Genomic DNA, 12,659 nt, shown 5'->3' on the forward strand with positions numbered 1-12,659 from the left:
GAGCACGAACCATGACAGCATGTCTAGCCCAAAGTATCGCTCGCAAATAGCCAATGCAGGTCTAATTTAGTATTACCCAAACCCACACCATGACTTTGCATACTATGTAGTCAACTACATCCCCTCACACCCCATTGCAAGTAACAAGCAGTAAAGAAAATCAAAACCCACATGGTCATTACAATACGGTCACTATGCCCATTTACTACTACTAATCTAGACTTGCTTCAAACACAAACAAATCCCTCAACTATCACCCGACTCACCAATCACAGCTTTTGTCTTCCAGCCTCTTCCAAATCGAAACAATCTAAAAGTCATAAAATCAAATCCTCCAATGGATTTTCATTGCGTGCTTTGAAGTGAGCCATTTCTTGCCTTTTCTGTTCCGGGCGGGCCCGATTAGTCGCCCGAGAATTCCCGAGGGGTTTGTATGAAGAACTCTTCGTGTACTTCGTATTGTCTGTGCGATGTGTGTGTGGTGTGCCGTGGCTGTGATCGAGGTTGCCGAGGTTAGTTGACCAACTGTATTATTTGTTTTAAATGGGGTTGTGGAACAGGTTATATTATCACACAATCAACACAAGCTGGGTTGGGTGTCATGGGTAGGGGAGGATAGCTTTGCAGGAATTACAATTGGTGGTCGTGAGCTGCAGCATATCTAACGTAGCCGGGACGCTGTTTTGCATGCGTATAACCATGCCCGTGGAACTGTCGGGATTTATGCTTCTAATCAACTAATTACTCTATAACATTATGGTCTACCTTGAAGGAACCCTCAGGCGTTGTCCGCTGTCACCATGCCTATCGGTCCACTAGTAAGCCCGCGTACGCATATCCACCCAACCGAAAGTTGCTGTCTATCACTGACCGACTTTTGAGAACGTGCCTAGAAAGAGCTCCAGGCGTGTGAAAATGAGAGGTTTGCGCTGCATCACATCGTATGGAACCCGCAGCTATGAGCTCCTGCCCGTCCCTTAGGTGGGTATCTACCGTGCAGCAAATCGGCTCTTCTGCCGAATCCGATTCCCGTAGCGGAAAAAGATATACCTGTCCGTCAAATCATGTCAGTGAGAATGGTCACCTATACACCACAAACTATCATACATAGAATTTGGAGGTGAGGGGCGCAAAGAGTGCTGTTGTGACTACTGTAGAGCAGAAGTGCAAGAACAACGCAGTCCAACAGCTCAAAGGCGTTGGTATTGACAAGGACACAATTTGTGCACTTACGGAAACGGCGCCATGACAAGCGTCAGAAAAGCAAGCAGCGAGGTTGCCCAGTGATAACCCAGGTTGTTGTACACTAGAGCCAGCTGTTAGCATGTGGCGGTCAGGTTATGCTGTGTCATTGGACGGAAGTATTTATAATAATTATATATAGCTCGCGGGTGAATCGTAGTAAAAGTGAGTAATGTTCAGTGAACGAGTCCACTTCAGTGGCAGTAACACGACGAAAGCCATATATCACAGGTTGTTAACTTACTCTGTATTCCGAACAGTGGAAACACTCCACCAAATATGGAGCGAGCAAAGCTGTTCGCCGCTAAAGCGCTTGCTGCATAGGTCGGATATGCATCAACCAAGAATGTGAAGATCCCCGAGTATACAAGAATCGTCCTAAAGGATGAGGAACCCTTGTAAGTAACAGGAGCGCTACAATGGCCACTGATTCAAGGCGTGGAAATACATACCCAGCTCCGAATAACGCACTTCCAATGAGCGGGGCAATCCAGTGTACATGAGGGTAAATGGTCCAAGCAAAGATGAATAGCCCGATGGTGACAAGTGGACCTCCAGCGATAGCTGTATACTGACCGTCAGAGCAAGCGAGTCGGGCTGCAGACAGAATGACATATGACATACCTGGCGGAAGCCGCCACTCCGGTTGGAAATCATCAGACCTTCCCACAGCTTCTTGATGTTTCAGTTCCAGGCGGGTATAGTTGCGACGCCAGAACGGATCGGAGAATATAGCAAAGAGCATTCCGACGAACAGGCCCAGGAAGCAAAGACCACGCTGCCACAGCTCAAACCCATATACAGTTTCGAAGACCAACTGAAACGCACCGAAGAAAAGATAGAGTATACCCAACAGGATGGCGGAGAAGATGCAGAGGTTGAGGCACATCGGTTCTAGCGTCAAAAGCAGCAACGGCCTGTAGATTGACCGCAAGACGGTCTGCGCAACTGAGCGATTCAGCATCTCTATAGGTGCTATCCATCTATCATCCCCGGTTTCTTTGCGGAGCTGCTGTGCCTTTCGTCTCAAAAGCCTAAGAAATAAGTCAGAGGTCTAGATTCCAATGTGTTTTTCGGCCCTTACACTGGATGATAAGTCTCTGGTACAAAGAAGCAGATGAGAACTAATAAGACTCCCGTCCAGATGAGAAGCACATAAAAAGTCCACCTCCTGTTGAGAATAGGTGATCAGCCTTATTCAAGCCTGCAATATCAGGAAGCATACCATGTGGTGAATTGGTTGATGAATCCGCCAACCCTGCACAGCTCTGTCAGCGGATACAGCAGTGTTTTGGTGTTGTCGGAGACCTACAATGGGCCCACCTCAGGACCAATAAATGGAGAACTCGTGTAAAGCATCATTGGTGCACTTAGCTCATGACGGGCAAACAGGTCACCCACTGTGCCACCAGCGACACTAAGAAATGCGCTCCCAGCAATGCCATTGAGAAAGCGGCATACAATCATGGTCTGGATGTTTTTGGCCACGGCGCATGGTATCAGCCATATCAAGAAAAAGGTAAAGGAGCAAAGATAGATTCGTCTTCGGCCATAGAACTGACAAGGGCCGGCGAGTTAGCAATCATCGTGGGCGTGGTGCTTGGATAATGTACAAACCTCCGACAGTGGCCCTAAGAACAGTGGCCCGACAGCTTTGCAGTCATGTTAGTATCTCCTATTCCAAAGTTCTGATAGTATGGTTCTAACACACCAAGACCCCAAATAAAGAATGATAGACCCAAGGTTGCTATCTCCCGAGAGCAGTTGAACTCTACCATTATCTGGTCATAGGTGACCGTGTACATTGAAGAAGTGCAAGTCCTACAGCCATCAATCAGCACCAGACCAATAGCCGTGGCTTCAGGATCCGACTTACACGCATAAGGAGCCTGCTGAGCATATGATCACGATAAGCCAGCGTCTCACCGTGTTAAAGTTGCGCGGGTTGCTAGGGTCATTGTCGTCCCAACCGACAACGAAGCTTTCTGAAGCATCAGAAGCTTCTTCATCTTTGCTGCTCAGGACCCTCTCCGCAACAGCTTCTTCATCGGCAGTTTGATGGCTGTACCCGTCGTTTAAGCTCCAATTGCGTTCGAGGGGATGTGATGAAGCAGACTGGTGTCTGCGCAGCCGTTCTTCATAAGAGGAGGTTCGGGCAGTGATGGGGGCGAACATGCCATCAACATTGTCTTCTACCTTCTCTTCGTCTAAGTCTTCTCTGTCAGTTGGCTCTGCGCTTGAAGAGCGTTCACCCGTGCACACGTCGGTGCTTTCTTGTGAGCTTGCCGCCTGCTCCGTTGCAGACATGGCTGTCATCAAATCGGCGAGGTTCCTATAACTGTCCCTGCTCTTGCTGTCAGACTACTGGAAAGTGAGCAATCACAGGCTGGATACTAAGGATCACCAAGACCGACCGGAGAATTTAACCAGAGGCCAACCGATCTGCAGCCGGAGAATTAAGCCGTTCACCGGTCAGAGAGTTTGGCACAAAGCTTGTTAAAGCTTGGCTGTGACAAGAAGAATATAAGGAGGAGAAAAGACAAGACAAGCCCAGGACACCACACTTGAGTGTACTTGCGCGTTGGAGGGAAGGCAGTGAAAAGAAAACCTCAAGCAACCTTTAAAACAGTACGATCTTCACGGCCAATCCAACGGCAGGGGCCAGTACCTATGATCCGGGACGGCGATCAGAATATGGATCGTTCCAGAGTCACGGCAGGAGGATGAGTGGGTTAAAAGACTGGCGATAGAGAGGTAAAGTCGGTCGAGCTAAGAAAATTAGTTCAGGTGTTGCTGATTGCTTGGGGGAGTTTGTCTCGCCCCTCGGCCTCGGGGGAGAGCCGAGTGGGCTCCAACTGAGGGAAGAACACCCCGAGCTGCGAGCTACTACTATCAACTCCCAGATGCTGGTCTGCTAGCGTCTTCGGTATCAGTGGGCATAAATTGAGGCGTCAGTGTTCTGGAAATGGAAGAAGAACCAGCGCCGGTGAGAGGGATTTAACTAGGACTGCTACTGAGGTACTATCTATCTATTATTATATCTCCAAGAGTATAACTGATCTATGTGGAAACCACCCCCAGGTCTGTCTTGTGTTTCTCCGCAACGGTTGCGGAAAGCTTTCCCCACGTGGGACCGCCGCCACCCGAAAGCTCTCCCTGAGTCCCTGCAACCGAATAGTAGTACTGTCCGAATACTGCAGAGGATTGCGTACTTGCTACATGATAAGTAAGTTGATATTGATAGTATCAATTTTTAATTCTTTTTGATTGAAGCACAATCTGAGGGATACATCCCATGCGCATCGCTGGGCTGGTTTATTCGAGTTCTTCTATTACACTAAGCTACCTATGATCCAATTCGCCCAACGATCAACAGGGCATCAATCCCAGCCCTCCAGCAGAATCATAATAGCCGCCTTTTCAGTCCCGGAAGAAAAAATTCAAGTCCAACAAATGAAGAAGAATAAAGAAAAGAAGAAGAAGAAGAGAGTTAAGAGAAAGTTAAAAGCCAGACCCCTAAAACTCCAAAGAATACACACAGGATAATCGCCCCGTACAAAAGCCAAGAGATTCCCGGGGCAACCCTGCCCACACGAAAACAAAATTTCATAGAGAACGCAACTGTACATAAACACGACGCCGGAGTCATCAGGTCCTTTAGGCGGTGGCCTCAACGGGCTGCTGCTCTGCCTCCCCGCTGGCCCCTTCCTCAGCCCACGAGCCCCAGAGGGCTCGCTTGCCACGGATCTTGAGAGGTCCACCCACGGTCTCCGGTCGTTGTTCAACTTGTACAGCGTCCTTGGTGGCCAGCACGAGGACCTCGAAGAACATCTTGGTGGCGTCCGCCTTGGATGCCTTCTTCTCTGGAAGCAAATCCTGGAATTTCACGCTCTTCTTCTGCTCGGCCGCAGATTCACCCAGGCGCTCCCGAAGGATGTGGACGGCGTGCTTCGTACCGATCGACACGGGACCACTGTCGGCCACGACCGTGTCGTCGGCATCTTCCAATGGTTGGTTCATTCCTTCGTCATCACTCAGACGCAGAGCCTGGTCCTCCTCGTCACCGGGGAACTCGATTTCGGAGCGTTGGAGCAGAGTCGAGTCAAGACCAACTCCCTCATCGACCGGCACAATGGCCTCTTCTTCGCCTAGCTCCAGGGCCGGCGCAGTGGCCGCATCCACATCCATGTCGGCGATTCCACTGTCGCGCTTCCGCTTCAGCTCGCCCGCCTTCCGGATGGTATCGAAGGAAAGCAAGTCACGCAATTCGGGAGCCCAGCCACGTCCTCGGCCCGCACCGAGCACATTCGATACAAAGTCTCCGTTCTTCTGCATGTTCATCAGGGTCAGCAGCACGGGGTCCCGGGGCAGCCATGAAGAGGGCTTCATGATCTCCTCGCGCGTCAAGTATTGTTCTCTGACATCCTTGACCTTTTGGTCGGTCTCCTTGTCCAGTGCCATGAGAACGACCTTGCGGCGCTTTGGCGGTTGAGCATGCTTGGCAGTAACCTCATCATCTTCGTCATTCACGTCATTCACGTCTAATTCGAACGCTTGAGACTTTTCAAGGTCGTTTAGATCATCGTCCGCCATGGAGCTCAGGACACTCTCGCGTTCCAGCTCATCGTCGGCATTGGGGGCAGGCTCGTCATGATCATCGCCGAGGTCCATGGCGTCATCCGTTTGCAGAAGGTTATCGGGTAGAGCGTCGTCGCCCAGATCCATCTTATCCAGGGGAGCATCATCTTCACCAAGGTCCAGTTGCAGGTTGTCGACATCGTTGAATTTGCCCCCATCGCTGAAAAGATCTTCCTCCACGGGGCGGGGAGCCGGGGCATCTCGACCCACTTCCATGCTGAAGTCATGGCCGAGAGGTGTTTCATCTTCTCCCAAATCCAAGTCGACCAGGGTGTGATCCTCGAGGCGCGCAGGTTCTTGCGATGCGGAGCGGCGCAAGCCAGTATCGGGGAGCAGCTGACTACCGAAATCCATCGAAGAACCAGGCCGCTTACCCTCGGGCTCGAGGTTGAGGGTTTGCGGCAACAGAAGGGAGGAATCCAGATTCATAAACAAGTCGGATTCCGTCAGTACATCGGGCAAAGTGATACCGCCAGGGGCAACGACCGTAGTGGTCAAGTCATTGTTGTTCGTCAAACGAAAGGCCTATGTGAGGAAGAGTAGTCAGCGACGGAGGGGCCGGAAGATGCAAGAGAGGGGGATCAAGTAGCACCGACCATTTTGATCTTCATCAAGGCCTCATTGCAGTCATCCAGCAGATAGCGCGCTTTGCGGCTGTAGATGCGAACCACACCCAGGAGCAGTTGACCGCTCAATCGCAAAGCCATGGGGGCTTGGCCTTGGTCCACAATCGCACTGACACTACTTTCAATGTCGGATTGTAAGATGTGCGACTTGGAAAGCTTGCGCTCCAGGTTGGCCGACAACCAGACGCGGGCCAGTGGCCCGGTCTTCGACAACAGGGTCTCCGAGTAGAACATGGTGGCGGGGAGAGCAGGGGAGATAAATCAAACCAAGAGCTAAGTGTCGCAAGAAACAGATCCAAGAAGACAAGAGACAGTGCAGTAAGACGAATACCCCACCCAGAGCGGTGGCTGTTTGGTGGTGGTGGAAGTCCCGGGCAACCAAAACGCCTGGGGACGCGCCGTATCCAGAAAACAAAAAGGATCAGCGACGGGTGCTCGGCCCCCTACGGGCAGTGAGCGAGGGAGGAGTCCACAGTATGGTTCCCGACAATCCGATGACGGGTAGCTTGGTTGATGAATAAAGGATCGCGCAAGATGCGACCGTGAAGAGACAAACACGCCCTACAACGGATGGTTGGAGGGGAAACAAGAAAGAAGCCAAAAAGGGATTGGCGATAGTGGGATGCGAAAACGGGGGGGAGTGGAGGATAGGGAAGAAGAGAAAAAGAGAGGGGGTTGGGGAAGGTTCGAAGTCGCAAAAGGTGGGAGGGAAACAAGAAGTGGGAACTTTGGGAAGGGAAAGACAGAAGAGCGAGAGGCAGAGACGAGAAAGGCGCGTCGACCGGCCAGCAACAGTGATTGACTGCCAGGTTACTCAGGCTGGGAGGAGGTTTTGTTGCCCAGCCTCCTCTTCTTCTGCCCGCCTCTGATTGGTGCGTATTGTTGTGGCTGGGGTCACGTGGAGCAGTCTAGCTTATGTCATTTCAGGACCACCTGAGATGAGCTGACTCAGCATGGTTATCAAGCTCACGCGAACTAGTCCCGATATGGACAGCTCGGAACAACACGTCATCCGGTAAGGCTAGGCCGCATCGGGCAAGGCATCATCAGCCGCACCGCCCAAGGATGAAGCCGTCAATAGAAAGAAGCAAAGAAATCCAAGGCGAAATCCAATGTATGAAGGAGAGGAGTCGATTGAAGGTTACCTGCTCCGAGTCATGATCAGGGTTTCTCAATAAGACAAGGTTTCGTTGTATTCTTATCGACAAAGTACTAACTGCTGACCGGGTAGGTTTTATTCTCTTCCCTCTGTCTACTCTGCCCCCGAAGTCTGGCCCAATCCTCCTCTCCCTTCCCTGGTCGCGCCGTGTCCACTTAGCGACTCTCCCCCCCATCTGGGCTAACCAATTGACGATTATTGATGCAGTTACGGCCAGCTCGCGTCAAACCACCAGGAGAGACTGTGGCTTTGCCTTTTCGCCGGCCTTGTCGATTTTTCCCCCAAAACAATTACTCTCACATCTCATTTCCTCTACCCCCTGAAAAAAGAACACCTCGCTCTCTTCGATTTTTATTATTCCTTCCTTACTGTTCCCGACGGGATGCTAGCAATTGGTGTCTGATATACCTGGGCTTATTTTCCGTTTCGACAAAGCATGAGAGATGTCAAGGTCCGCAACGCCCGCGCTCCCTTTCCATAATGCCCAGATCCCCGATTCGAGACCGAGGTCGACAACCCCGGCGGACGTGCGCTCCAGTCCTTCCCCTTCTGTAAGTGGCTTGCCCTGTCCAACTCGTTGTCTCTCTTGCAATCTGTCCCCTCTGCCGTCTACCTCCCGTCGGCGCAGCTAACCCGAGCGCCTTGCGCGGATAGACGTCTACCTCGACATATTCGCTCTTAGATCCGCAAGAGACCGCGGAGCGCTTACAGACCTCCCTCGTCCATGGCCTTAATCCCGCCGAGGCCGAGGTGCGCCTGGCACAAGAGGGACCCAACGAACTCCCGCACGAAGAACCAGAGCCCATCTGGCTCCGCTTTCTCAAGCAGTTTAAGGAGACCTTGATCCTCCTCCTTTTGGCCTCCGCTGCGATCTCCTTTTTCATGGGAAACTACGACGATGCAGTCAGCATTACCCTCGCCGTCACAATCGTGGTCACCGTCGGATTCGTTCAGGAATATCGGTCGGAAAAGTCTCTGGAGGCACTGAGTCGTCTGGTGCCGCACCATGCGCATCTAATTCGCGATGTTCCCTTGAATGGCCCTCCAGTGGCCGGCACCATTCCCCCGGCTCCTGGTGCGGAGATGGAGTTACAGGAGCTGCGAAGCAAGAGCCCGTCCATTTCCACTGCCGTCAAGGCTTCGACTACCGTGCCCGCCACGGAACTCGTGCCAGGCGACTTGGTCCTCTTCACCGTCGGAGACCGCATTCCGGCAGACATAAGGATCACTGCCGCCACGGATCTCTCCATCGATGAGTCCAACTTGACAGGCGAAAACGAACCGGTTGTCAAGTACCCCGATGCCATTCGCAGCCCCAAGCACCTTCCGTCGCACTCCCCTAAGATTGTGAGCCCGCCTCGATCGCCATTTTACGACGCCCCGGCCAGTGGCGCCGTGGGAGCCGACATCCGCTTGAATGAACAACACAACATCGCTTTTATGGGTACGCTGGTTCGGTCGGGATACGGACAGGGGATTGTGATCGGAACCGGTGCAAAGACGGAGTTTGGAAGCATTTCCGCCTCCCTCCAGGAAATTGAAAGCCCGCGGACGCCTCTCCAGCTGTCAATGGACCGTTTGGGCCAGGAATTGAGTTACATCTCGTTCGGTGTCATCGGACTGATCGTTCTCATAGGTTTGATCCAGGGTCGCAAGCTCCTCGAGATGTTCACCATCGGTGTTTCGCTCGCGGTGGCTGCGATTCCGGAAGGTCTTCCTATCATTGTCACCGTGACGCTGGCTTTGGGAGTGCTGCGCATGGCCAAGCGAGGAGCTATCATGCGACGGCTGCCGAGTGTCGAGACGCTAGGCTCTGTAAACGTCGTTTGCAGTGACAAGACCGGTACTCTGACTCTGAACCACATGACGGTTACCAAAATGTGGCACTTTGACTGCCCCGAGCCTTTTGAGGTCCATAATGATATTTCCTCCTTGACGCCTGGGCCTGCAGCGCGGACCGTTCTGCGAATCGGCAACATTGCCAACAATGCCAGACTATCTCGCGTGCATGCTAACTCTCCAGCCAGCGCCTCCTCTGCCGCGGTCTTGTCCTCCACGGACGACAGGGCTTCTGGAAGTATCCGTAGCAGATGGGTTGGCCAGCCTACTGACGTGGCTATCCTGGATTTGCTGGATACATTCGGCGAGGACGATGTGCGTGAGCGTATCAGCGCCCGTGTCGCGGAAACTCCATTCAGTTCTGAGCGCAAATGGATGGGTGTAATCATTGGCAACGGCACCTCCGGTGACAATGTGGCTTATATCAAGGGAGCTCTAGAGCAGGTATTGACCCGGTGCGATACTTACTTGACCAAGGATGGCCGTGAGGTTATCCTGGATGAACCACGGCGCCAGTCGATAAGGCACGCAGCCGAGCATATGGCGGCAGAGGGCTTGCGGGTCTTGGCTTTCGCCAGTGGAGCAGTTAGAGACACTTCGAGAGGAAGAGCGTTTGGCAGCAGATCGGGTACGCCCGTGTCAAAGTCCAGCAGCCAGGGTGATGACGATGACCGGTACAATGGACTAGTCTTTGCGGGCTTGGTGGGCATGAACGACCCTCCGCGCAAGGACGTCCACAAGTCCATCCGGCGTCTCATGGCTGGAGGAGTGCGGGTCATCATGATCACGGGAGATGCGGAGACGACCGCTGTGGCCATCGCGAAGAAATTAGGAATGCCGGTCAGTGACGCTCCCGGATCACGGCCTGTCATGAATGGGCATGAGATCGATCGGATGAGCACCCAGGAGCTCGCGCAAGCCATATCCTCGACCTCGGTCTTTGCGCGCACCAGTCCGGACCATAAAATGAAGATTGTGCGTGCCTTGCAATCCCGTGGCGATGTAGTGGCTATGACCGGCGATGGCGTGAACGACGCCCCGGCACTCAAGAAGGCGGACATTGGTATCTCGATGGGCAAGCTGGGCACAGATGTCGCCAAGGAGGCCGCGGATATGATTTTGACAGACGACGACTTCTCGACCATCTTGCGTGCCATTGAGCAGGGCAAGGGCATCTTCTACAACATCCAGAATTTCATTACCTTTCAGCTCAGTACCAGTGTTGCTGCACTGAGTCTCGTATTGCTGAGCACCACCTTGGGCTTCAAGAACCCGTTGAACGCCATGCAAATCCTATGGATCAGTGAGTTTATTTTCCCTTGCATGTCTGGAGCACTGCTAATTTCGACATTTAGATATCCTCATGGATGGTCCCCCTGCGCAGTCGCTAGGAGTGGAACCTGTTGATCCGTCCATCATGAACCGGCCACCCCGACCCCGAAATGCCCGCGTTCTCACAAGGCCGCTCGTCCAGCGGGTGCTCACCTCCGCGATGATGATCATGCTCGGCACTCTGGCCATCTACATCCACGAAATGGGCGACGCCGACGACACCGCCAACCCCGGCGTGCACTCCCGCGTGGTGACCGCCCACGACACCACGATGACCTTTACATGCTTCGTGCTGTTCGACATGTTCAACGCACTGACGTGCCGCAGCGAGGGCAAGTCGGTGCTCCGTGGCGAGATCTCTCTCTTTGGAAACAAGATGTTCAACTACGCCGTTCTGGGCTCGCTCGCGGGACAGGCGTGTGTGATTTACCTTCCCTTCTTGCAGCGCATCTTCCAGACGGAGCCCCTGGGCTTTGGACATTTGTTCCGGCTGGTGTGTATTTCGAGTACCGTATTTTGGGTTGATGAGGCCCGCAAGTATTATATGGCGTTGAAACGACGGGGCACGGTGGGGGTAGGATACAGTGTCAATGTTTAATAGATCAGGTTATAGGCTATATGTATAGATGCTTTTCCTTATACTTTGATACCAGTATCGACGTTTCAGTTGGGCGATAAACAAAAACATAAGGTAAGGCCAACCTGGTTAGTGTCCGTCCGCCTTGTAGAGATGCGCTGGAAGTGAGAAAAAAAGGATGCAAAAAAAGAATGACCTACGCAGGACTCGAACCTGCAATCTCTTGATCCGTAGTCAAGCGCCTTACCATTGGGCCAGCAGGCCAACTGTTGAATCACTAGTTAGTATTACAATCTATAAGCCTATGATAATACAGCAATCCCCCTCGCTTCCACTAGTCTACTGTATACAATCGCTGGTCTAAATCAAGTCAACAATACTCCATATGCATGTCATAGCTTGTGTCCTAGCGAACAATATAGAAATCGAGACTCGGTCAATTCAAATTACTAGGTATTTAACTGCGTACTATCATACATCGATAAAACCATAAATGTCATTGGGTGGTTTCGACTGACACTACAACTACATATATATATCTAGACATTGCCGTAAACCGGGTGGCAGGGGGTTGAGAGGCCCGACACCGTGGCACCGATATGTCTCAGATAAGTAATTCAGGTACCAGTGAACCAACACAGAGACCTACTCGGATATCGTGAACAAGAAGCTCCAAAAGTCGAGCTCATATAGGTCAGGTGGCTGACGTGATTTAGCTCCCGGATTCCTCATCAGCTTGCAGCGGTCAACTGCAGAGAGAAGCACACCAACTGAGGTATCATATCCAAGGATACGACATGTCGGTTTAGAACCAGGAAAATATTATGAAGAACCGAAATCATGTAGGCTTCTCGAAGAACGGGCGCATGAAACACCGGGATCCCGAAAGGTCGGGGCCGAAGTAGGAAGAGGCCTGGTTTCAACGCCGACATTCAATTAAGGCTCAAGTGCCCAGCATGTCAAAGCGAAGACGCTTCTCAACAAGCACTGCAATCCAGCAGAAAAAAAAAGCCGTGGCAAGTACTTAAGAATAGGGTGGTCACTCCCATTACGGCCCATCACCAACCGGAACAGCATACCAGCGGCAACAACATCCGTTCCCGTCGCCTCGGTATGCTCAACCCGAGCCCAGATCGCAGAATTAATCCGCAAGGGGCGATTGGCCCGGCCCGTGATCCCCCATGTCTAATGGATCTCCGGAAGCAGTACATTCTCCGGATCGAAAGAATGATCTGGGACGGACTCA

The 12,659-nt window shown here is 52.3% G+C and overlaps 3 protein-coding genes and 1 non-coding gene across 4 annotated transcripts; 1 reads left to right on the forward strand and 3 right to left on the reverse strand.

The window, feature by feature from the left end:
- Positions 1-989: 989 nt before the first annotated feature.
- On the reverse strand, positions 990-3,558 carry BDQ94DRAFT_161598 (MFS transporter; the record flags this gene model as incomplete). Its single annotated transcript, XM_026769403.1, has 11 exons — positions 990-1,050; positions 1,234-1,306; positions 1,487-1,620; positions 1,695-1,806; positions 1,867-2,276; positions 2,327-2,413; positions 2,468-2,500; positions 2,555-2,799; positions 2,860-2,894; positions 2,954-3,063; positions 3,119-3,558. 11 exons carry the CDS (start codon positions 3,556-3,558, stop codon positions 990-992), a joined length of 1,740 nt encoding a protein of 579 aa, XP_026623062.1.
- Positions 3,559-4,514: 956 nt separating this feature from the next.
- On the reverse strand, positions 4,515-7,248 carry BDQ94DRAFT_149434 (kleisin alpha). Its single transcript, XM_026767380.1, has 2 exons — positions 6,477-7,248; positions 4,515-6,405 (listed from the first exon to the last, which is right to left on the reverse strand). The coding sequence occupies exons 1-2, from the start codon at positions 6,738-6,740 to the stop codon at positions 4,900-4,902; spliced, it is 1,770 nt and encodes a 589-aa protein (XP_026623063.1). The 5' UTR covers positions 6,741-7,248; the 3' UTR covers positions 4,515-4,899.
- Positions 7,249-7,623: 375 nt separating this feature from the next.
- Positions 7,624-11,467, forward strand: pmr1 (Ca(2+)/Mn(2+)-transporting P-type ATPase PMR1). Its single transcript, XM_026776541.1, has 4 exons — positions 7,624-7,733; positions 7,873-8,216; positions 8,320-10,807; positions 10,860-11,467. The coding sequence occupies exons 2-4, from the start codon at positions 8,109-8,111 to the stop codon at positions 11,432-11,434; spliced, it is 3,171 nt and encodes a 1,056-aa protein (XP_026623064.1). The 5' UTR covers positions 7,624-7,733; positions 7,873-8,108; the 3' UTR covers positions 11,435-11,467.
- A 138-nt stretch (positions 11,468-11,605) lies between these two features.
- BDQ94DRAFT_t214 lies at positions 11,606-11,677 on the reverse strand. Its single transcript has one exon. It is a non-coding gene; the product is annotated as a tRNA-Arg (tRNA).
- Between the last annotated feature and the right edge of the window lie 982 nt (positions 11,678-12,659).

This window comes from Aspergillus welwitschiae (genome assembly GCF_003344945.1).
Source record: "Aspergillus welwitschiae strain CBS 139.54b unplaced genomic scaffold BDQ94scaffold_32, whole genome shotgun sequence".
Lineage (NCBI taxonomy): Eukaryota > Fungi > Ascomycota > Eurotiomycetes > Eurotiales > Aspergillaceae > Aspergillus > Aspergillus welwitschiae.